Source organism: Crinia signifera, chromosome 5 (genome assembly GCF_055691185.1).
Source record: "Crinia signifera chromosome 5, ASM5569118v1, whole genome shotgun sequence".
NCBI lineage: Eukaryota > Metazoa > Chordata > Amphibia > Anura > Myobatrachidae > Crinia > Crinia signifera.
Window position 1 is genome coordinate 291,466,541 of NC_139221.1, and position 23,888 is coordinate 291,490,428.

At 44.7% G+C, this 23,888-nt stretch overlaps 1 protein-coding gene across 4 annotated transcripts in view; it reads left to right on the forward strand.

Moving 5' to 3' along the window:
* ARHGAP21 (Rho GTPase activating protein 21) overlaps positions 1 to 23,888 on the forward strand; it is a 155,989-nt gene that overhangs the window by 12,263 nt on the left and 119,838 nt on the right. The window contains exon 1 of one of the 4 annotated variants that reach the window (XM_083189262.1): positions 9,121 to 9,266. The exons of the other annotated variants lie outside the window; for them this stretch is intronic. Within the exon in view, the coding sequence (XP_083045388.1) occupies positions 9,183 to 9,266 (84 nt within the window). The 5' untranslated portion in view covers positions 9,121 to 9,182. Of the gene's footprint in view, positions 1 to 9,120; positions 9,267 to 23,888 lie in introns of those variants that run through there. 4 annotated transcript variants of the gene reach the window in all.

Here is a 23,888-nt window from a genome sequence, read left to right on the forward strand (position 1 = left end):
GATCCAGGTCAGACACAGGTTTGCGATGTGAGAGCGGTAATACTGTATTGGAGTAGATGGTCTTTCAGTTGGAGTATAAAAATTTGCACAAGGACTTCTTTATGTTCAGTACAATTCTATACGTTGTGGAATACCCGCTGCTTCATAAGGACATGTGAAAGTTAAGTTCACTTTCAAGTAGACTATTTCAAACTTCTTGAATTTTGGGAATTAAACTCCCAGTGCAGCACTGAGCTATTTACGTTATCTGCCGATTAATCTTTCTTGCGTTCCTATTGCAAACTTGTAATTAGACCCTTTTTACTCTATGCTGTAACTGTATGTATGAGCTGGTCTCTGCAGCTATGGAGCAAGTCCCACTACTACAACATGCTGGAGCTCGTAGTTCACTAACAGCTGTTCAGCCAAGGTTATTCTCCACCTGCTTTACCGGTTGTCTTTTGATTCCAAATGAAAGACAGGCCCTTGCTTTGGTCAAGATTTTGCAATGTCTTTGCATAGTAAATGTTGACATGTTAAGTGTAGACTTTTAATATGTCAACATTGGCAATGTTCACATGCAGATTACATTAAAATTGATTGTCTTATGCTAGGTACACCCCAGAACGATCCTGATCATGCGATGGTCGCACCATCTGCTAATGATCTGATCTGGATCCAGTTGAATGGATCTTCATAGGCATACGCGGGGGGGGGGGGTTCTGGTTGCTCGGAACCCCACTTCCTATTGCAAGTGCCTTAAATCATAACAACAATAGCATGTAATATGATCAATAGAGCTGCCACCACATCATGCAGTGTACCACATTTACTGTATGTGTGGATCTGCGCCCTCAAACATTGCAATGGACCAGAGAGCAGCTGCCAGGAGGAAGAGACAGGAGCCTTACCATGAAGTGGGAGATTGTGAGCTTAGAAATTGCTGTACTGGTTCTTTTATGTTTGTGTATTTATTAATTATAAGTTTAACCTTTTCCACTTACCTTTATTTAAATGTTTGCAACAGCCTATACTATAGTCCGGCTGTAGTGTCACATATTAATACAGTATTCCATTCAGTATCCAGTGTATGAAAAGACCACTTTTCAGGGCTGTTAAAACTCCCCCAGACTCCCGAGGTTACTCCAATGCACTGCAGAGTTGGAGATTTTGGATTACATTTGAAAACCCCCTTCTGAAAACCTGCGTTTGCCACTGATCTTTTACAGATCCTACCTGCAGCAGGTAGGATCTGTAAAACGACCAAATGACCAGCGGGGATCGGAATTGGATCTAAACATGGCCAAACATGCTCAAGTTACCTACAATCAACATAAAATCGGTCGGAATTGGATTGAAATTGGGGGAATTGAGGCCGAATTGTTCTGTGTCTACCCTACATAACTTTGTATACCACACCAATGCATTGAGCTTATAGTCCATTAGCCGCGATACTTATGGGAGACTTTTACTCCGGGAGTTATTGAATTACCAGTCTACTAATCATAATAATAATAATGTTTATATAGCACTTTATTTTCCTAATGGGACTCAAAGGGGGTTGATTCAATAGTGCAGCGAATACCGCCGAGAGGGTGCTCCAGCAGCTATTCTAATCAGCGTGCCTCTAACTCCCACTAGTGGATTTCTGCTCACACCCCTCCTAGGGTGCGAGCAGAAATCCGTACAAAACTAGGGTGGCACAAACCGCATCGCCACAGGGCGCACAAGTCAGAAAATGCCAGTACTCGTGGCTAAACACCCGCAACAGCTCTGCTCATTTTGTGCTTTGCTGGTTTTTTTTTCCAGACCTATCAGTGTATCTTTTATTTAACACTAAACAGTATATACAATAGGGATTTGTGAACCTGGCTGCCCCGTAGTTACTGATTTCTACAGCTCAGTGGTGTCATGGTATTGGCAGCACTGGGCTGTGGATAATGCTGTGCCATCAATAACCTGTGCCTTAGCCTCCTCATGCTTTGCACATGCTAAGTTCGCTATGGATGACTCGATGAGTAACACTGAAGTGAAGCATGGCCTGCAGGAGTCTGGTGCCCTCTGTGTGTTACATGAGCCCATAAATGGAATCACAGGTGTACCTCCTTCCCGTAGTAGCCCTGTATGGTATTCCTGCCGAAGTAACAGTGACAGGAAAGGCTACGTCTTGCCTAACCTTCGTTATGAAAAACAACTTCATTGTTTCTCAAACATAGAGGTATCTTTATTTAACGCACATAAGAAAGTTGTTTAACTTAAGTTCTAATGTTGAGATCTTGGCTGAACGTTTCAGTTGTTTGTGGACAGTGGGTCTTAATGCACGTCGCTTATATCTGTATATACAAATGCTGCTTCCTTACGGCTAATTTATCCTTGTACACTAACACTGTCCTTTACGGAGCAGTGGTCCCTGCTGATGATTGCCAGGAGATGGAAGAAGAGTTGTTTCCGCATCTATGGACAGCAGGCCAATTATGACGGCAGCCTGACCTCTTCATGGAAAGCAGGTGTCTGTCTGTACGCTTGTGAAATCTTTCCTCAATAGATGTGTCCTGCCTCTTGTGCAATGTGTGATCCTGTGCTCACCACTACTATATAAAGCGTTTGTTTTGAAAGAACTAACCAGGATATGTAGATTGTGGTGAGACTTAGAAGGAAACATCTGCTTCAACAAAACCACAGAACGCACGGAATATGCCCTTTAATTAGTTTAATAACTTATTACCTTCCGCTTTTTGGGCTCGACATTGGGGGGAAGAATGTACTGCTTTAGATGATGTAACTGGGAACGCTGCAGTATACTTTTGCTACAGTGGTAAAGGAACAGGTCTACAGTCATTGTACATTAATAATCACTGTCCGCTGGTTCATTGCCGCGCTACAATCTGTTGTAAATGCAATGCGTTTCCAATAAGCAAGTCACATGCTTTGTGTTTTATTGTATTGATGCACTTTTACTGTGGCGTCTATTAAAGATTCACTTTTTTTAATGATTTATAAAACCTATTTAGTCAGTTTGCCCAACATAGGGGTAAATGTATTCCGCTTGGAGAAGTGGTATCTATCCCCATAACAAACGTAACTGGTAAATGCTACAGGCAGTGCCCAGCCTACAAAGATGCCAGCTCATATAATTGTATTTGGGATCGGGTGTCCTGAGTTCAGTACCTTGTTTGGGAAACACTGGTTTATAACATAAAGCAGTGGTTTCAACCTTTTTACCTTGCGGCACACTAAATAGGTTTTTAAAATTTGCCAAGGCACACCATGAGATCCCCACAGGGCAAGACACATTGGCCCCCCACAGGGAAAAAAAAAACTATTGGCCCCCATTTAGAAACCAATCACACTGGTCCCCACAGGTAACAAAAATAAAATACATTGGGCCTTTACATGAAGAGTCCACTAAATAACAGATGAACTGGTGGTGGCTGTAAACAGGTGTGGACATCTCTAGATCTGGGGGCACACTTAAGAACAGCTCAAGGCACACTAGTGTGTCACGGCACAGTGGTTAATAAACACTGACCTAAAGTATTACTCATTCTCCATCCTCTATTGCAGATAACTATATTGTATATTGGAAAACATGGTAATAGTGATATATGTCGACCAAATTTATAATACCCTAGATTCAGCATTCTAGCACTTTAAAGTTTAGTCTAGAACTGTGTCTGAGGGAATTTATTGATGGTACAATCAGCATTTTGTCATGACGACAGCTGTAGGAGATTGAATTTGTGAGTCTTTTTGACACATTGGGAGTTCAATCCGGGTAATGGCAAGATGTGAATCATGTATGCGATGTGTAAATGTGTGATGATTGGGCAGCATGTTGGAGTATCATCAATGTCAAGACTCTATAACAATGCGGGATGACAGAAAAGGTTTGTAGGAGGTTAATATAGCACTTTGCTGTGTAATACTACACTAATAAAACATTTTTTGTAATCCTGCTTTGGTGCAAATCCTTTATTTTCTTGGTGTACGAGTGCTTTATTGTGTGTGCCTTTGCAAGACTTCTAAAGTAGTCTGATTTTTCTTCTCCTTCTGTTCTAATGGCACACACGTTTGTTGAGAATCTGACAGCAGTTCACAAATAAATGTTCTTTGCAGTACAGGGTGGAATATGCTAAAATAAAGATCCATTGAGTTTAGCTATCGCCATCTGCTCCTTTTTCTTTCCCAAACTTCAGTCTGACTGCTTCCCTTATTGTGTAGCCTTGGTGAGCAGCCCACTGTGGGGACAGCAGTGACTGGTAAAGGGAGGGGGGCAGCAATTCTTGGGCTGTGGGATAAAGTGTAAAGATTGCTTAGAAATTCTGCATATCCGCATACACCTTTATGCTGATGTGTGCGGGATCCCGCGCACATCCCATCGCACAGTTCAAAAAGTATGTGTTGCACATACTTTTTGAACTAGCTTCAGATCGCATCGCAAATCACATGTGATGTGATGTAGTCCAAAACGCATCCAATTATTGTACCGTGTGGGCACCTTTAGTCCTATAACTACTGGGAAGTTATGTAAGATTTTTTTTTTTTTTTTTTTTTTTTTTTAAGCATGTCCTGTAAGCAGAATTTTTTTTTTGTGGAAGCACAGTGGTTAGTATTGCTCATGGATTCAATATGGCACCGGAAACATCGTGTGTAGTTTGTATGTGCTCCCAATGTTTGCATGGTTTTATTTGACAGCTCAAAATATACTGGCAGGTTGAATGGGTTCTGACTAAAAGAACCCTGGGATGGATGTGAATAGGGACTGTAGATTGCTCCCCCCCCCTCCCCTTTCTCTCTATAAGAATAGTAAGTATTAGTACATCATATTTTTTGAGTGCGTGTGCAAATTATCATAATGGATACGTCCGAAAACTGATAATTTGTCAATATATCTCCTAGACGGCCATAGATACTGGGGAATTAAGTTAGGTTGAAGAAGCAGGGCAATTCTATTAGCACTGATGGCTGGCTGCAGTTCACATCATTTATTTAACCGGAGAAGGCTCAAAAATAAAATGAATAGATTGTTTTCGGGTGACACGACCATGTTCTAGCACATAGGATTTGTAACGTAATCTCAGATTCTTTGTGTTTAGCACCCGTTAACAGTGTTTTTTATCGGTTGAGAAATAGGGGCGCTAATTGAATAGAGGCAGGCGGTAAAGCCAGAGATTACCACATTGTTTTACCCCTGGTAAATAACTGGGGCTAATTCAATACCCCACCCTAATGCATAATATAAGGTTGCTCTAAATGGCACAGGGCTGTAGAAGACACAGGGTATCAGGACAAAAAGGTATATTTATACCATATCTGGTTACACAACTTTGCTAAAAGGTACCAAAACATGTAGGTGTTTGTGGAGAATAATGATGGCAGGATACATTGGGGTATCCCGGGGGATGCAGTGGCCCCACATTGCTAGTACTTTTATTATTCCTTAGCAGCTCATCCTTACGCTGAAGGGCTGTTTGGATAAAATGCATAAAGGTAGCCATTTTGTTTTTTAGCAGAATGACCAATCACACAGAACCACCCAACCGTCAGCACTTGGCGTCTGTAATTAGCCATGGAAAAGGCAGTTTCTGCCCAGTACCGTGTACAGCTTTCAGACCACAATATAAGTCAGTCTATTTGGTGCATATTGTGTCAACACTGTCCAACCATAAGTGAAATATCTTAAGACCATTTCCTTAAAGCACTAAAAAAAACTAAAATCCCAGCGGACACATCATCATGTACCTGAGCTAGAATGTTTATCATTGTAGGCTGTTGCCATACACACAAGACTCCAGAACAAGTAACTAATTTCCCTGAGAGTTATTGTGTATGATTTCAGAATCCTATGTTTTGTTTATTCCCCCCCCTCCCCCTTTTTTTATGAAACAGTTGGGCTCCTCTTGATAAATTGTGCCACCCACGCTCTGTTCCACATACTCTGCCATTGTCACCTGGCACACATTTACCACTTTACTACAAAACCGTGGACCCTGTACTGACACAATTTGAGACTGTACACAGTAGTTACATGTGACATTGCCTCTCTGACCTAGGTGTGACAGTGGCACACTGCCGTACCATCAGACCAGGAGATTTAGATGGTACATGTTACATAGCTCACATTGCGATAGACTCACAACACAAACTCTTGGAAAACTTTTTATTTTTAAACCTGGTCCTAGGACTCCATGGGCATTTAACCCTTGAGTGCCAATTGAAATTTGATCAAAATAGGTGTGCAAATTGACAAGCAAATATTTTTATTCATCATATAAACGTTTTTTTTTTTCTTTCTAAGCAACATTTTTGTATTTGCATTTTATATAACAAATGTGAGCGAAGTTGGTATTTATAGCGGGTGTTTTGTGCATCTCTCGCAGAGATTTCGGTACTCAAAGGGTTATAGTTAACTGACTATAACTGACTTTTTTCTCTTGTTGCATAGATTGTTCAGTATAGGTCCAAGCTGATGTATAGGAGTATTTTCTGCAGAGTTCATTGGAGAAAAGGGATAATCATACAACTTGCCTGCCCGACTTATAACTGAGCTTTCATCTACAGATAAGTTTGGTTTAGACACCATTGTGCAGCTTTTACCAAGCACTTGAAGGTAGCCATGTTTATCCACTGTCTTCAGTACTACTTAGCTATACATTTATCGGTATTATACGATCCTATTTGTTTTTATTCCACATTCCCAAATTGATACAATTACCCCTCACCTGGAGCAAAGCGGAAGGCAGCAGAAAGACGGGAGTCGGGAAAGGAGTCCCCTAAAGATGGGCATCAGACCTCCCTCCAATAATTTTTCCCTGATGGATCATTGTCGCTAATGACCACCTTTTTTATTGGAAAGGAAAATTAATTAAGGTTTACTGTTGTAGACTAAGGGGGATATTCAATCTCCGGCGGGGAGATGCCCGCCGGGCCCTATTCAATGCTGTCTTCCCCGACAGCATTGAGCAGGGTATCTCGGCAGAACGAGCCCGACATCACTAGCTGTCTGGCTCGTTCTGCCGAGAACAGGCGGGAAGTGACGAGCTGCTGACTGCAGCTCGCCTCTTCCCGGCCGCAACTCGTGGCCACGCCCCCTTTTCGCTCCCCGGCAGGCGGGACATTGAATCCCGCCTGCGTGTTCTTGGTCGAGCTGACCGAGAACGGGACTGGGTCACGGTGGTCGAGCAAGCTCGACTGCCGTGACCCTGACATTGAATACCCCCCTAAAGGTGCCCATACACTAGGGGGATTTCTACTGCGATTTCGGCAATAAATCAGATGAAAAGTGATAAAACCGCATTAATTTGATATCGGGCTGATGCTATTCCTTGTCCCATGAGCATTACATCAGAGCCTGAAGATCGCTCAGGATAGATAAGTCACTTTGCCAAGCGATACATCATATGCAAATCGTTCAAGGGTGATCGCTGGCGACTTCTCTCCTCTCTCATGCCCTACTATCCACTAAGCTGGCATGTCCAAACTGTGGCCCTCCAGCTGTTGTGAAACTACACATCCCAGCATGCCTTGCCATAGTTAGCATTCCCTAAAAGCAAAACTGTGGCAAGGCATGATGGGACTTGCAGTTTCACAACAGTTGGAGGGCCATAGTTTGGGCAAGCATGGAGGGCCTAGTGTGTGGGCACCTTAATGCTGTTAATGTGCATTAGTACATTGCTATAGGTTTGTGCTTCATAATCCAATATGTCTTTTATTCATGCAAAGACTGTTCATGTCATTTCATTTCCAGCTATGTCTCCTCCATATTACAATAAGTGTGTGCGCTCTGCTCCAGCTGAAAGTTGTACCACTTGTGCCCAATAGTTTTTTGGTAGAAAAACTTGGTCCTCCCTGCCTCAATCCGGCATGTTTTCATGGCGAATTGAGATTTCCGGAAACATGGGGAAAGCCTTTCGGTTTTGGCTATGTTTCCATCAAAAGCAGGTGGATTTGCGGCTATTACGTCAATCCACCTGGTTATCGGCAGGTCGGAACATTCAGAGATGCCGGAAAGAAAAACAGGTAACACTGAATAGGTCAGAACCCCTTCAGACCTATTAATATTGAAAACTATTGTCTTTTCGGCAAGATACTATTTTTCCACATCAATTGAATACCCCTTTTGGTACTTATGTAGTAACTGGGCTGCCGATTTTGAAATCGGGTCCATCGCATCGCATCGCACCCGACCAAATCGCATGCGATGCGATGGACCCGATTTTTCCATAGGATTCAATGTTAAAATGGACTGAGTCCATTTTAACATGGAATTCAATGGGAAAAAGGGGTCCTTTTCATACCCCTACTATCCAAGTGGGCATGGAGTTGGATATAAACCTGTGGCGAGCGTAGCGAGCCACCGAGCCCGAAGCGTGGCGAGCGTAGCGAGCCCCGCGAGGGGACACAGAATACCGTCCCCTCGCGGGGCTCGCTTCGCTCGCCACGCTTCGGGCTCAGTGGCTCGCTACGCTCGCCACAGGTTTATATCCAACTCCATGCCCACTTGGATAGTAGGGGTATGAAAAGGACCCCTTTTTCCCATTGAATTCCATGTTAAAATGGACTCAGTCCATTTTAACATTGAATCCTATGGAAAAATCGGGTCATCGCATCGCATCGCATCGCATCTGATTGTATGCCTTAACTTAAGGCATACAATCAAAAAATCGGCAGCCCAGATACTACATAAGTACCCCCCTTTTATCTTATATTTATTAGCCTGTTGCATTATATATATATATATATATATATATATATATATATATATATATATATATATATATATATATATGCGGTACATAAAGTAATCCTCTGTCCCAGCAGCAGCTACAGGCCTGAGAGTTAGGATGGGGTATGATGTTCCTCCGATCTCTTGCATACTGTGTGCACAATATCAATACTGTCTCATCAGGAAGAGGGCGGATGGAGGAACAGTTTTAAAACCAAACAATATCAATAATTTATTAGTGATGATATTACAGATTCTTTTGGCTTTTAGCTGTATAATGTCCCTGTAAATGGTACCTGAGCAGTGCCTGAAACGCCGGCCGGCTCCCTGATTGGTAAACAGTGCTGCTGCTAGCTATTTGCTGAGTGGACGGAGTCAGAGAGAGAGAGAGGGAAGGTTCTGCCTTCAGTACTGCTTGCTGCATCGCTCTCATGTTATGAAATGTGCCACAAGCCGGCTCACTGCGCAGTAGGCAAGCATGGCCCAGTTCAGGATACTCGACTGCATGCTTAACCCCAACTGGAGTTTACTCTGCAATCTGTACTGTGCGTGGAGCAGCCAGGTCAGTAATGTGCATGTCTGTTATCCTTCGGTGGGGGGACACTGGTGACCTTCTGGTTGTCTCTGTGTACTGTATGGGTCTGATGCAGATAGTGCTGCACTGCTGAATCAGGTTGTGTGTCCAGCAGAGCGCACACAACACACTGTATTCACACAAGACATTGATGATTCAATACAACGAGGGCGTGATGTCGACGCATTCCTCTAAACACAATCAATTAACACTTTCATTGCAGTTGATTTTCATTATCTTCATGGTAACTTCACATTTCATGTTTGCTTACTGTTGCTTAACTTTTAAAGTTAAGAACACTTGGGTGTTACATGACTGATGTATACATTGTGTGACAATCTGGGATATTTAGCAGAGAAGAGGGATCAGTTGTGCAGTATCTAGGTGCTGAAACTAGGCTGCAGCTTGGCTGCCACATCTTCTCAAAAGTCTCACATAGTCTTATGGTCCTGTCTGCCGCTTGCAGGAATGGACCCTGGCTACCCTATCTGCATGACTGCCTCAGCCGAGACAAGGCATGGGCACACCCCCTTTTCGTCGTGTGTATGGGTGGTACCTTCAGCTCTACAATGAAACTGCTCAATGTCGCCACCTAGCCTTTGCTAGAAAAACCCTTCACACACTACCCCCCCCACCCCCCCTCTCCATCATCTCTTCTCTGTCCTCAAGGACCCACAGGTGGAGCTAATTATTTCACCTGTGATTCTGTGTGGAGACCTGCAAAACATGCACTGTTGGGGGGTAAGGGGGGGGGGGGGGTACTTGAGGACAGAAGTTGAGAACCTGTAATCTAGACCCTGCATCACCAACTTCTCTTTGGAGCTGTTAGTATGTCTTTAGTGTTTTAACGTGTGCTATTGGATGTCTGTCCTATCCTCTACACTGGTGGTGCACCTGTGCATACACTTGAGAGATTTGGGTTGGCATATAGGTTATACCATCTGTCCTGTATGCTGTCTGGCACATCCTTTATACAGAAACGTGGCATCTGCTTGTGATGTGATGGTCGAGCTTCTTGCATTTCAGTTATCAAGTTCTCCTATGTAACGCAAGTGCTTTGTACAAGTAGGGCATTCCGGTGGATTACAAAGCTCTCTTATCAGCCGCTCATACTTGGATGGCGGCTACAAAGCTTTTTCATGTTTCCGTTAGTGCAGGAACATTTTCATTCACACTATCACAACTCAGACTTCCGTAGTTCTGATTAGCTCCTGAAACCTTTGATATATGTGTGTGAGATTTCAAGTTGCCCATACACGGTGCAATAATTGCATGCGTTTTGGTCTAGATCCCATTGCACGCAAATCGCATGCGATTTGATTGGGACCTAGTTCAAAAAGTATGTGCAGCACAAACTTTTTGATCTGTGCAATGGGATGTGCGCGAATCGCATCGTACCGTGTATGGGCACCTTCAAGGCCCCCATACACTATGCGATATGGGTGGATCGGGCCATGAAATGCCAGCATCGCTCACAGACTGTACTGTTTTTGGGTACAATATTTAACTAAACGTCAATGAATTGACTTGGCTATATTTGTATATATTTATGCTACAAGAAAAGTCGCTGCGAGTGATGCTGGCATTTTTAGCGGATACTTTGAGGATTGCTCGCAGCAATGTTGGCACTTGAAGGGTTAAGTCGAGATGGGCAAATCCGTTTGCGCGAAGTACCAATTAAGGGGGTTATTCAAACCTGGTTCTGAAATTTTGCAAAACTGCAACCACGGACGCTTGGCTGCAGGAAAATGGCCAGCACAGGGCAAGGCCGCTCCCACATGACCGGGTGCTCCCTGGCTCCACTTGGTGATTGCAGTTTAAGGGTTCCTACACATATACACACACGTCCGAAGATCGTGATCGGTTGTATTTGGACATCGGCCTGTTTGTCTTAATTAGGCCTTAAGTCACTTGTGCTCAAGCATGGATATAAAACCTGGACTCTACTTAATTTGTGAAGATACTGGAAGTGAAGCTCTGTGCCTCTGTATTGATCTTTCGTATTGATCTTAAAGGTGTATGGGCAATCGTCTCTACCTCTATATAATGTGGGCCTCTTGCCATAGATCAAACCCATTACGCCGGCATATTGCTTATTCATTCTCAGAGCACGGTTCCAGCCGCTCCACTCTATTGTCCGTGTAGCCAGGAAGTAATTAAGTAGCATTAAGTGAACCAAAGCCTTTTACAGTAATGCAGCAGCAATTAACAGCCAGCATCCACGGCCAGGTATTACCGCGTAATGCCAGAGCGCGATATCTGCGGCTTTTCAGGATTCCTCTTTCTCTTACTAATTTCTAGACAATAAGACAAGCCACTCTTGTAGGCTGCTGTAGTAAACATCTCCTTTTTAAAGCGGTTTGGATTAATCCAGTTAGGAGTCTTTACAGATGCAGCGTGCCGATTCTCTGCTCAAAGGTTTCCGTGCCCTCTCAAATCTAAAGGTATCAGAATGTGGTGTCTTCAAACTGGTTGGGATCATTTGGTCTACAGCAAGTTGGTCAACATGGGTATAGGTCGACAGGTCAGTAGGTCGACAGTGTCTATTTTGACAGTCAAAATGTCGACATGGATTTTTTTACAGTTTTTTGACCCGAGGGTCGACACAGTCGACATGGACACAGTTTCCAATGCACCGCGTCCCCTCGCATCGCTCGCCATGCTTTCGGCACCCTATTTTATTCTTCCACCACGCCCTAGTGGATGGTGGGGCATGAAATACCGCCTGTCGGCACATGTCTCAAAAAACAGTGAAAAACCCCATGTCAACCTTTTGACTGTCGACCTAGACACTGTCAACCTAATGCTTGTGTTGACCTAATGACCTGTCAACCTAAAACCATGTCGACCCAATGCTTGTAGACCAACTGGCTGTAGACCCAATGACCGTATCCCCTTTTAAACCATATCTGTCTTCTTCACACAGTGGCAGCAGTTATTTTGTGGACTGAATGAGTGAAAGCACCACCAGTTCCTAGTGAACGGACGGCTAGCAGTGTCCCTTATGTATCAGGGATGATGTCGGCTCCTGGTGAATGGAAATGCTTCAATATCACATATATTGGTTCAAGACATACACTGATGGCTTCCCCAGTGTGTAAGAATTGGGTCCAAGTTCCCTGTAATACTGCTTTCACATGTAAGGCCGCCCTGGTACTTTGAAACGGCTCAGTCCTGGTGCGACCCTGCATTTTGCTCTGTTCAGATCCCTTCAGCAACCCGGCATTATGACTGGGTTTGCTGACGTCATGTGTGGTTTAGCGTCATCGGTGGCGCGAGTGAGGCAGCACTTGGAGCTGGTGCTGCTCCAAGCACTGCCTCCTCCATCAGTGTGTACAGGAACCGGGTCACTCGACCCATTCACACTGCACAGCAACCCGGAAAGCCCTTTCAGGTCGAACCAGCAACAAACCGGCATGAATCCAGCAATTAGCTGCGATCTGAAAGGGGAATTATTTTATATTTATCCAAAAACCTCTTTGAGCTGAGCATTTAGTAAAACAATGAATGAGCAACCTGAATCAACTGTCATTCTGAATCCACTGTCTACACAAGAACTTCTTCATCAACCCTCTGAAACTTTGTTTAAAAGATCCGCATGTAGTATTTAGCATGTCAGTGCTAATCTAGTCATGGCTAGAAGAGGGGACGGCTCCATACTGTCAGAACAAGCATGCCTGTTACTTATTTGCATGTTAATTTCTTTTTCAGGTGTGAATTTACCTACCAGCATATTTTTGGATTGTGTGAGGAAAAGTACAATCTCCACACGGTTAGGGCCAGGGTGGTCTAGTGACACAACTTATATTGCGTAACTGTATTATGGTACTGTATAGACTGCAGCATATAATTATATATAATTTTGTAGCACAGTTGGCGTAATGTTTTAGCACACAGCCTCACAGCACGCCAGATCCTGAGTTCAATTCCCTGTCATGTGAGTGGTTTGCATGTTCCCCCTGTGTGCACGCAAGCACGGGGAGAATATTCAAATCCAACACAGTTAGGGCCAGGGTGAGAATTGAACCCATGACCTCGGCGCTATGAGGCAGTAATGCTAGCCATTACACCGTCTGTGCTGCCCCAATTATAATTATTATTAGATAAACAGTGTCTAAATAGAGCATAGGTCTTCAACCTGTGGCCCTCCAGATGTTGTGGAACTACATGTCCCAGCATGCCCTGACAGTTTTGGCATTCTCCAATGGGAAAAAATGTGGCAATGCATGTTGGAACATGTGGTTTCACAACATCTGGAGGGCCACAGGTTGAAGACCCATGAGAGAGTCAAAAGGTCTACCACAAAAGACCAGAGGGTCAAAAGGTTGACATAAAGTTAGACACATGAAAAAGGTAGACATGAGTTAAAAATTGATCGACAACTGTCGACATGGACCCCCAATTAGTTTAATGTGTATCCTCAAATGGCTCGCTATGCTTGGCACACTGTTTTATTCTCCCTTTATGGCGACATGGATAGTGAAGTAAGAACAAGACTGTTGAAAAAATCTACCTTTTTTTTTCATGTTGAACTTTTGACCCTGTCGACATTTTTAGGTAGACCTATTTGACTGTCTATCTAGACACTGTACCTGTACCTCTTATGGTACCAATGGAATCTTGGACTTTGGTTCACAAACTTGTAGGGCTGGTTACAAAAATCTGGGGTGAGATCTGCTGTCAAGGGGGGCGAGTTCAGTTACCGTTCCAGCTGTTACTGCAACGCCAACTTGCCCCTCCTATCTCACAATGGAATTTACAAAAATCTCCCTAATGCAGTGGTTCCCAAACTGTGTGCCGTGGCACCCTGGTGTGCCTTGGGGGACTTGCAGGGGTGCCTTGGGTTGGTGGTCCAGGACCAATTCAAGATATCTATGTCCAATATAACAGTCAGATTGGGGACAGACAGTAGTGAACCCTGTCCATTACCACATAACTGATACGAAGGATGAGTTATAAACACAATTTATTTAACTTAATATTTGTTTCTGACTTTCTCAATGAAAACCCTTTAGCCTAGGGGTGCCGGGAAATTTTTTTGGTGCTTTGGGGTGCCGTGATTCAAAAAGTTTGGGAACCCCTGCCCTAATCTTAGGGGGAAATTTTACGAAGAAGGAAGTTCTTTTACATAGGATGTTGCTATGGGCAACCAGTCAGAAACTACTTCTGATTTGTTTAGCTTCTTGTAGAAGATAATAGATAGTATCTGGTTGGTTACCCATAGCAACATCCCATCTGAAATAGAATGTGGGGGCACAAGTACATTTGTCTGGAAGGTGTCTCTGTATACACACCGAGGGAAACCACATTTTAAAAGTATAATCGATACCTCTGTTCCTTGTCGCTATAACTTGCATCTTGATTAAGTATCGATGGTACTTCTTGGAACACATTGGTATGAACCTGCATTATAATGAAATACCCAATGTGTGGGTAACGTTCTTTCCAGGAGTGGTGTCTGCTTGTGGGAGAACGTTCACCATACTGTATGCAAATTGGTTTACGTAAAGGCTCAACGCAACTTAAGGTTTCAGTCATCCGCATTTCATTATAAGGCTTAAGACTGAAAAGAAAATAGGTTGGGGCGTTTGGTGCAGATGGAATAATTGCCTTTTGATCCAGTGACTCCTGTGGAAACTTGTATTAAGTCTCCCGCTGCTTGGGCTGGCCCATTAAAAACATGCAACGCACACACACACACACATACACACGCTTCTGTAGCAGCATGTCCAGACTGAAGGTTTGTGGGAATATCCCAGAGATGGGAGCACACTCCCTTCTCCTGCCTCTATTTGTATATGATTCAGCCACATTCTTGGAGAAGGTGGCGTTACAGAAGAGGCTGCTGCATTGCAGAATCTTACCGGCACATTTCAGCTTGTAGTTTCAGCTTGCTCAAGCGAAACTGCTAGGGAAAAAAATGGAGTCTTTGTCGGCATATTTTTGTAGCAGGATTTGGGCTATCTGCAGATGGAACGAACCAAAACGCTATACACTGCAGGAATGCGGCAACTTGTGGTTCCGACTGGCCTGGAACTACAATCCTGTTTAGGGAAAATTGCTTCTGTTGATTTTAAAATTGGGTCATAATTTGGAGTTTTGACAAAATAAAGCATTTAAAAAAAAATTTATTGGAAAATTAATGGTGATGGTTTGGGCACAATACTGTTTATATCTCTGAAATTCCTGTAAAGATCAGCGCTGCCGGACCTATCATGGTACAAATCACTGTGGTGTTTGGCTCATTTGCACGGCCTATGTGTGACCTTCATGGTGAAATGTAATTGTATTCGCCTGTTATTTTGTATACGCCAGTAAAGTGTTTGTTTAGTCTTAAGAGCCTCTGTAGCTAAACTCTGCATTGAAGCCGTAGCATACAAGGACATTTTCTGTCTTCGCCATGTGTAGAAAGTCCCTAAACCATGACCGCGGCTGATGATTGACAGATTTGTCACATTGCCGGCTAATTAGCCACAAGCTGTTGCACTTTTATCAGCAGGTTTATGGTTCCTCGCAAGTGTCTGTAGCAGATAGGAGCAGAGCAGCTCTGTGGTCAAATCCTTATCTTCCGTTTATTTAGGTTTCAGAAATTCCATAAATATCAAGGGTGTTTTTTTTTTTTGTTTTAGAAAATGCATTCGCTGGTATTTGACTGATAACGGAGAGCCTGTTTCACCAATGGGCCTGATATTAAAGGTGCATTTAAATGGCACAGCTGCTGTGTCTGTGTATGCAAAAGCCGCGGTAGGAGTCTCGGGGATGCGGTCGTTAGGTTGGCACAAGAATGGTCAACACTCCTGGACACCGGAAGGTCGACGGGGTCCTTAGGTCGACCCCCACTGTGGTTCCAGAACAGGCGGTAGTTCATGCCCTACCATCCACTACGGCATAGAGGGTGAATAGATAGCATTGAGAGCGCAGCCATACACTTGGACAGTGTCCAGAACTAGACGCCTAAAAAAAAAAAAACGAAGGACCCTTTTGACCTTCAGTCCCTGTTGACCTAAGGAGTGTCGACCTTTCTTGGGTCGACCTAAGATCCATACCCGAGTCTTGTGTACAATGACAGTCTTCTCTAATCCGCTGCCTGTGCCATAAGGCAACAGCAGATCAACATCCCATTCACCGGTCGCAGCATCAGACCTTATATGAACCCTCAGGAGGGGTGCGAGCCGAAATCCACTAGTCACACTTGGCAGCGCACGGAATTAGAATAGCTCTGGGAATGCTGAATGTGTTGACATGAGCAAACTGTCAACATGACATGTCAACAATACTGGTAAAGTTAAATATCAACATACTGCAAGTTCACGTCGCCCATTTAGGCTTTATTGTCATAAATATTCAGTGCAACAAAACAATAGATGCGTGAGCTCATCTGCGGTGTAATAATGCCTAAAGCTGGTCAGGCGTGGATCCGTCCTTCTGCAACAGGTTATAGTTAAATTTAGCTAGAAGTGGGTGGCCAGATTGGACAGGAGCCAGCCTATCTCTGCCCATCTTCCGGATCAGTTGCAGCCTGTTAGTGCAGTAGGAGAGTGATTACAGAACACAGCTGGGCATCGTTCTCCGGCCCATCTTCACCAGTGATCGCTGTCACTTTCACTTCACACACGCTGCTGTATCTATCTAATTGTCTGGTATTGGATGCTGTGTGTGAGTGGCCACCTATCACCCCTACATCTACAAATCATTGTCAGTAGGTCATAGGCAGCGTGGGCTGGGTGCAGTAGTATGTGCCTGCGGGGTTCTGGGAGTGTTTCCCCTGTTTTGTCCTTTCTCCATGTGTCAGATCCCATCAGTGATCACAGAGAACACTTCGCTATATTGGCAAAGGCATTGTGAGTTACCTCCGTGGGTACATTGAATCTGCTGTGGCACTCTGGAAAAGATGATTACTGCCTGGGTGCCTTCCAGTAGTTTTATATACAGTGTTGATCCGTGGGCTGCCGGTGTGCTCCCTGCGGACAAAGAGGCGGCACTCAAAGGGCTTCCAGTAGATATTTATCAATATAGAAAATGCATGTGAAAGACAACGTTTCAAGGCCTACGTTGGCCTTTTCATCAGGTCATATAGCGGCATAATCAAGTAAGGTAACTACATAAGTGAGCCAATAGGTTTCTATTGTTCACGGTCATTAGTCTGCGGCTCCACACCGTTCCCAAAGTGGCCACGCAGATATGGATACTGCTGGCGTTTCCTCAGGTATGGGTCATAGGGTCGACACTACGAAGGTTGACATACATTAGGTTGACCACTAAAGGTCGACAGGGCTTACGGACGCATTAAATAGTTAGACATGGCTAAGGTCGGAAGGTCGGGGGAAAAAAAGGAAAAATTTGTCTGGCCACCGCTGCTGCTGCTGCCGCCCAGCCTCAGCCTTCTTTTGCCAGATGCCGACTGGATAAAACTGAAATTGGCTGAGACAGCTCCTCAGTCTTTGTGGTGCGCGGTGATGTCACCCGTGCACCCGCGCATTGCATCCCTGGGACCGCTGCAGCCAGCAGAGGCTACAGGAGTTATCTGGAGTGTGTACTGGGCTTTACTTCAGGAACCGATAGCGATCTACCAGCGGAAGCTCCACGGTAGACCAGTAGATTGCGATCGACGTTATAGCCACATCTGTTCTCTATCATGGCAACAAAATGATTGCAGAATGTGGTGCCAGAATATAGTTTACCCTATATAGCTGAAAGCATGTGGGCACCAAAACATCACCACCCGAAAATGGGTCTTTGTACTAAGACTTGGAGAGAGGTGAGGTACCAACCACTAGATTCTGTAATTTAAACACATGATTTGTCTCTTAATGTGCCAAGTTTTGCATGCGCAAAGAGCCGAGTATGTGAATGGCCCCCATACATGATGCTATTTGTGCATGACTTCACCCGATTCGGGTGGATCGGGCCGTGAAATTGGCCCAAATAGCATAGTGTATGGGGACCATTAGCCCAGGATCAGATCAGATATCTGGGAGAGTTCATGGGAAATCTGAAGATATTTGTAGCTTCATATATAGGCCCCCATACACTAGCCGATTTTGGTCAGATTTAAGCCAGATCAGTCGTATCTGGCCTAAATCGGACCAAAATCGGCTAGTTTTGATGTCCCCTTAGATCCGATGCGCAGTCCCATGCGCATCGGATCTGCGTCGGGTGGTCGGACCTGCTGCACGTCCGACCACCCGACTTGGTACCTAGTGGGGCGGCGCGGGGGGGCTGGGGACGCTGCGGGGGACACAGGCGGCATAGAGCCGGCGGGAGCTGTCAGTACGGAAGGAAAAAAAAAAAAGCCCATACAATGAATGGGCAGCCTGTGATTGGCTGAGCGCTCTCTCAGCCAGTCAGCAATTGGCTGAGAGAGCGCTCAGCAGCCAATCACAGGCTGCCCATTCATTGTATGGGCTTTTTTTTTTCTTCGGTACAGACAGCTCCCGGCTCCCCCTGCCCGGCTCAGCTGTAAGTAATTGCCGCAGCTGTGTCCCCCGCAGCGTCCGTCCCCCCAGCCGCCTCAATGTCCCCCTGCTCCCTTCACATTGCAGCTCCCCTGGAGTTGCAAATGATACATCGCATGCGATGTATCATTTGCAAAACTTGGCACATCAAGTGCCAAATCGTGTGTCCCCCTCCCGGGGAGCTGCAGGGGGGAATCAGGTCCGACTTGTCCTTAGGACAAGTCGGACTAATGTATGGGGGCCTTATGTCTGCGTAGTGGATGGGGGACTTTACTAAGGTTAGGCACTGATGTTGAACGATGAGGCCTCGCTAGCAGCAGGTCTTCCAGTGCATCCCAAAGGCATTAGATGAGGTTGACCATAAAGGTGTGTACACATTAGACAATTCGCTCCATGAGCGATATTGTCAACTCTTTCACTTAAACTGCTGGGCAAACGACAAAGTGCATACACACATTTTTAACGATCTTTTAAGTGACGCCATCAGGTCTCCGCTCCTTACAAGCAGTCGCTAACGATGGTCAAATTGACCTGCATGTACAGACAATGGGGGTTTGAAGGTTGTTGCTAACGATCTATGGGCACGTGCATCGTTCATCTTTTCTACCGTACACACTGGGCGATGTTTTAAACCATATCGGCCAAAATGAGTGATTGTTTAAAAATATCACATAGTGTGTATAGAGGGCAGTCATGTTCTTCCATACCAAACATGCCAAATGAAATCCAATGCCTGTAGCTCTCGGTGAATAGATATTGTGCTGATGTTGCTGCCACAGGCAATTTGGAACTTGATAGTGACTGTTGCAACCAAGGACGGGCTATGTTGTTATGCGGGTCTAAAAGTTGACTCGTTGGAATGGTGGCATCATGTGACAGTGCCACGTTGTAAGTCTCACTGAGCTCTTTATATTGCTCATATTTTTGCACCCATCAACAATGGGTGCAGCCAAAATGGCCAAACATGTTGATTACATGTGGTGTGCACATATTGGATCAGCCCGCTCGTTTTATATGGGAGATTTCTCAGCAATTTGTTGCCATAAATCACACATCACCACTTTTATTATAGTTATTCTTTATTTTTGTTTACTTTCTTACATGGAAAGGACACGTGTGGTGGCCAGATAGGACTAATTAAGCCTGGCTGGCTAATTATTGCATGCTTTGGGGTACCTATGGAAATGACAAATATTCACCAACTCCTTAACCCAGTGGTTCCCAAACCTTTTTGAATGACGTCTCCCTAGAGCAGTGTTTTTCAACCACTGTGCCGTGGCACACTAGTGTGCCTTGAGCTGTTTTCAAGTGTGCCCCCAGATCTAGAGATGCCGAAACCAGTTTACAGCCACCACCAGTTCAGCTATTATTTACTGGTCTCTTCTTTTCATGAAAAGGGTCAATGTATTTTAGGTACTTCTTTACTTTCACGGCGCCACCAGATAGGACAGATAGGATACTAGATAGGATACGATTTGTATGCGATTTGACATAAGATATCGCATAAGATATAGGATAAGATTTACTATCCATTTCATTGCCCCACTATCCACTAGGGCGTGGAGTGAGAATAGAATAGTGTGGCGAGCGCAGCGAGCCACCGAGCCCGAAGCGTGGCGAGCGCAGCGAGCCCCGCGAGGGGACACGGAATGTATTTTATGGAATTGCATGCAAATGGCATGCGATATTGGGGACTTGCTTTCAAACAACATCCGTGTCCCCTCGCGGGGCTCGCTGCGCTCGCCACGCTTCGGGCTCGCTGCGCTCGCCACACTATTCTATTCTCACTCCACGCCCTAGTGGATAGTGGGGTAATGAAATGGATAGTAAATCTTATCCTATATCTTATGCGATATCTTATGTCAAATCGCATACAAATCGTATCCTATCTAGTATCCTATCTGTCCTATCCTATATCTTATGCGATATCTTATGTCAAATCGCATACAAATCGTATCCTATCTAGTATCCTATCTGTCCTATCTAGAGTGGCGCCGTGAAAGTAAAGAAGTACCGTATTTTATTTTTTGTTAGCTGTGTGGACCAGTGTTTTTTTATATGAGGACCAATATGTTTGTATTTTTTTCTTGTGGGGTCTAATGTGTTTTGCCCTGTGGGGATTTCATGGTGTGCCTTGGCATTTTGAAAATCTTATTTAGTGTGCCGCAAGGTAAAGGTGCCCATACACATACCAATTACCTGGTACTTTTTGTGCTAAAATAGCACTGTTTTGCATGCGTTGTGTATGCGATTTGATGCTATGTTAGCACAAAAAGTACCGGATAATTGGTACGTGTATGGGCACCTTAAAAAGGTTGAAAATCACCGCCCTAGAGTATCGGAATTTTCTTTTGCGGCACTCTTAGACCACATTTTTTTTATTAAGTTGGTTGTATTTATATGTAATCATTCGGCTTAATTATGTGGTGAGGGACAAGCGTGGCTTCTGTTTTCCCACATATTTTATGATTGGAAGCTGCAAGCACTGTTTTTTTTTTATTTATTTTTATCATTACATTGACAATAAATAATTTGAATCCTCCTGGGGCACCAACCCAGGGCACCCCTACAAGTGTCCTGAGGCACCCCAGGGTGCCACGGCACACAGTTTGGGAACCACTGCCTTAGCCCATTACATTGCATTTATTGACTTAACTGTCTGAAGTCCGACAACTCTTTACCAAAATCATGCCTTTAGCATGGCTGTTGTATAATTGGGGTAGATTATCACAAATTAGAACAGCTAAAGATATTTATCTCGGCCTGTAGCATAAGCATGTGGTTAAGTCATGTACAGTATATGCAATTGCTTTTTCCAAATCACCTAGCTGGTGTACGGATGTAGTCGTTACTAAGGGGGGTATGCAATCGTCCGCCACTATTTCCGACGGGGGAACTAGCGCAGCCACAATGCTGTCTTTACCGACAGCATTGAAGAGGGATAATGGCAAAATTAGCCTGACTAACAGCCATTGATTCCGGACGTAGATCGACAATCCACAGCCATTTTCGTGGCCACACCCCCTTTTTGTCAGTTGGCAGACGGGACATTGAATCCCGCCTGCCGATTTGCTGTCGGCAAACGGGACAGCATCATGGCTGCCGGGAGAGATAGACAGCCGTGATCCTGGATTGCATACCCCCTAAAGGCCCGTACACACTGGGCGACTTTGAGCTGATACAGCAAGTTTGAGCAGCTTTCAGCTCAAAGCCTCCCAGTGTGTATGCCCCGGCTCCCGCATCATCACCGGGAAAGCCGCTCGTAATACCAGCAGATGAGCGGCTTTCAGGACAGCTTTGCGTAGCGCTGTGGCTCAGTGTGTGTGAACTGAGCGGCTTTCTCTGAGCGATTATCGCTGGGCATAATTGGCCAGTGTGTATGGACCTTAAGTGTCACATTTTCAGACATGCTGCTTTCATTCCTACTATAGATCCACAGGTTGCCTGAGACACATGAACGGTTAGTAGATCTTGAGGACAGGCGTGACCAACCCTGTATTATAGCTAGACCGATCGTATAGCTCTGCATGCTAAGAAATGTATGAACATCTTGGGTGGGGTAGTGATCCCTGCTAGACCCATACAGCGCATCAGCCTAATGCTGTTCTGTGTGTTCCAGCCAGCTACACCGGGTAAATGTATTTAGCATTGCAAGACCTCCCGTGTAGGCCAGAGAAGGTATATGCGGCAGCAAGGGACCGAGCTGTCTCTGCTATAATGGTGGGTAGCTGCATGTGAAATCAATAGCAGTTTTTGGAATGGTCAGCCTGGCATATCAGTGTGCTGTCTTGTATGTACATCACAGATATATTAACATTTTGTTTTCCATAGTCCTTACTGCGACCCCCAATAGAGCGAACCGAGCAAAAGCCTTATGGTACCTACACATGTAGCAATGTAGAGGAATTTTCTAAGCAATCTCTCTAGATCGCTTCGACAATGCCCCTACATCGTTCCGTGTGCGCATCGCTATCGCCCGGCGATTAATATCCAGCATGCTGGATATTAATGGGTCCGGGCCAGTGTTCTCACCGGAAAAATCGCTTAGAACACTAACCAAATCTCTGCGTGTGTAGGCCCCTTTAGCTGTTCTAAACCAGTAACCGTGTGTGGGGCATGTGGAGCAGCGTACAGGCCTCTCAGGTGGAAATACTGCTGACTTGTAGGATCTGCTGAGTAACCGTTTGAAGCAACAGAAAGGAATGCACCTTGTAGCCACAAAGCAGAACACATTTCCAAGGCTCCTGGAGATTCCGGCCTGACCTGCTGCACATTACACAGACACATGACTGACCAGGCAGGGGGCCTCGCTGTGTCCTGCTGCTGCTGGTATGTTTCAGCCACAGACAAACATCAGCCGGCTGGTAGCCAGTGTGTCTGTAGCTGTGTGCCGGTGACCTGCAGACCACAGCTGAGGCTGCCTGTGATATTCAAGAATGCAGAAATGCTTGGAATGGCCATACAAACGCCACTGGAGATTCCAAGAACCAGACAGAAGACCAAGTGCACAATACTTTAAAATCCTCTCCCAGAAAAGCACTGATTGAGTTATTTTAAGTTCTGGTATTTTCCTGGTTTTCATTGTATTAACTGCACATTTCTATGATCTGTAACTGTATAGTTCCTATCTTGCACAGCATACGTTTTACTATTATGGCGATAGGCACGTTTCTACATAAATTCTACAGAATTTCGGAACCTTCCTGTACCCCAGGTGTATTATAGTATTCTGTAACACCTCTCATAGAGACATAAGACTTTCAAACTGTCGTCATAACCAAACCGTAGCCCAAATCTTCTATAGACGTCTTTGTCCCTGCCACGGACGGTCTGCTCGGACTTCATTGTGACAGTCCATTTGTGTGCACTCACCAGTGCGGTCTCCAACCTCTGCATAACCTCCTAAGTTGTAGCAAATCCTCTGTGTAAATCTGTGCTTGGATGTGTCAGCCCATGATGTCTTTGCTTATGTTATATCCAGTACAGGAGAACACTGATACCGCAGTTATATTAGGTATAAGGAAAACATTTCTCTTTGTACTTCTTCCTTGTACACCAGTTCCTGCCATAGACTGTAGTGCAAAAATATAGGTTTACGGCATAAAGGCTAGGCAGAGTCTCTAGTATGACCAAAATGGTCAACTTGCAGAAGGTC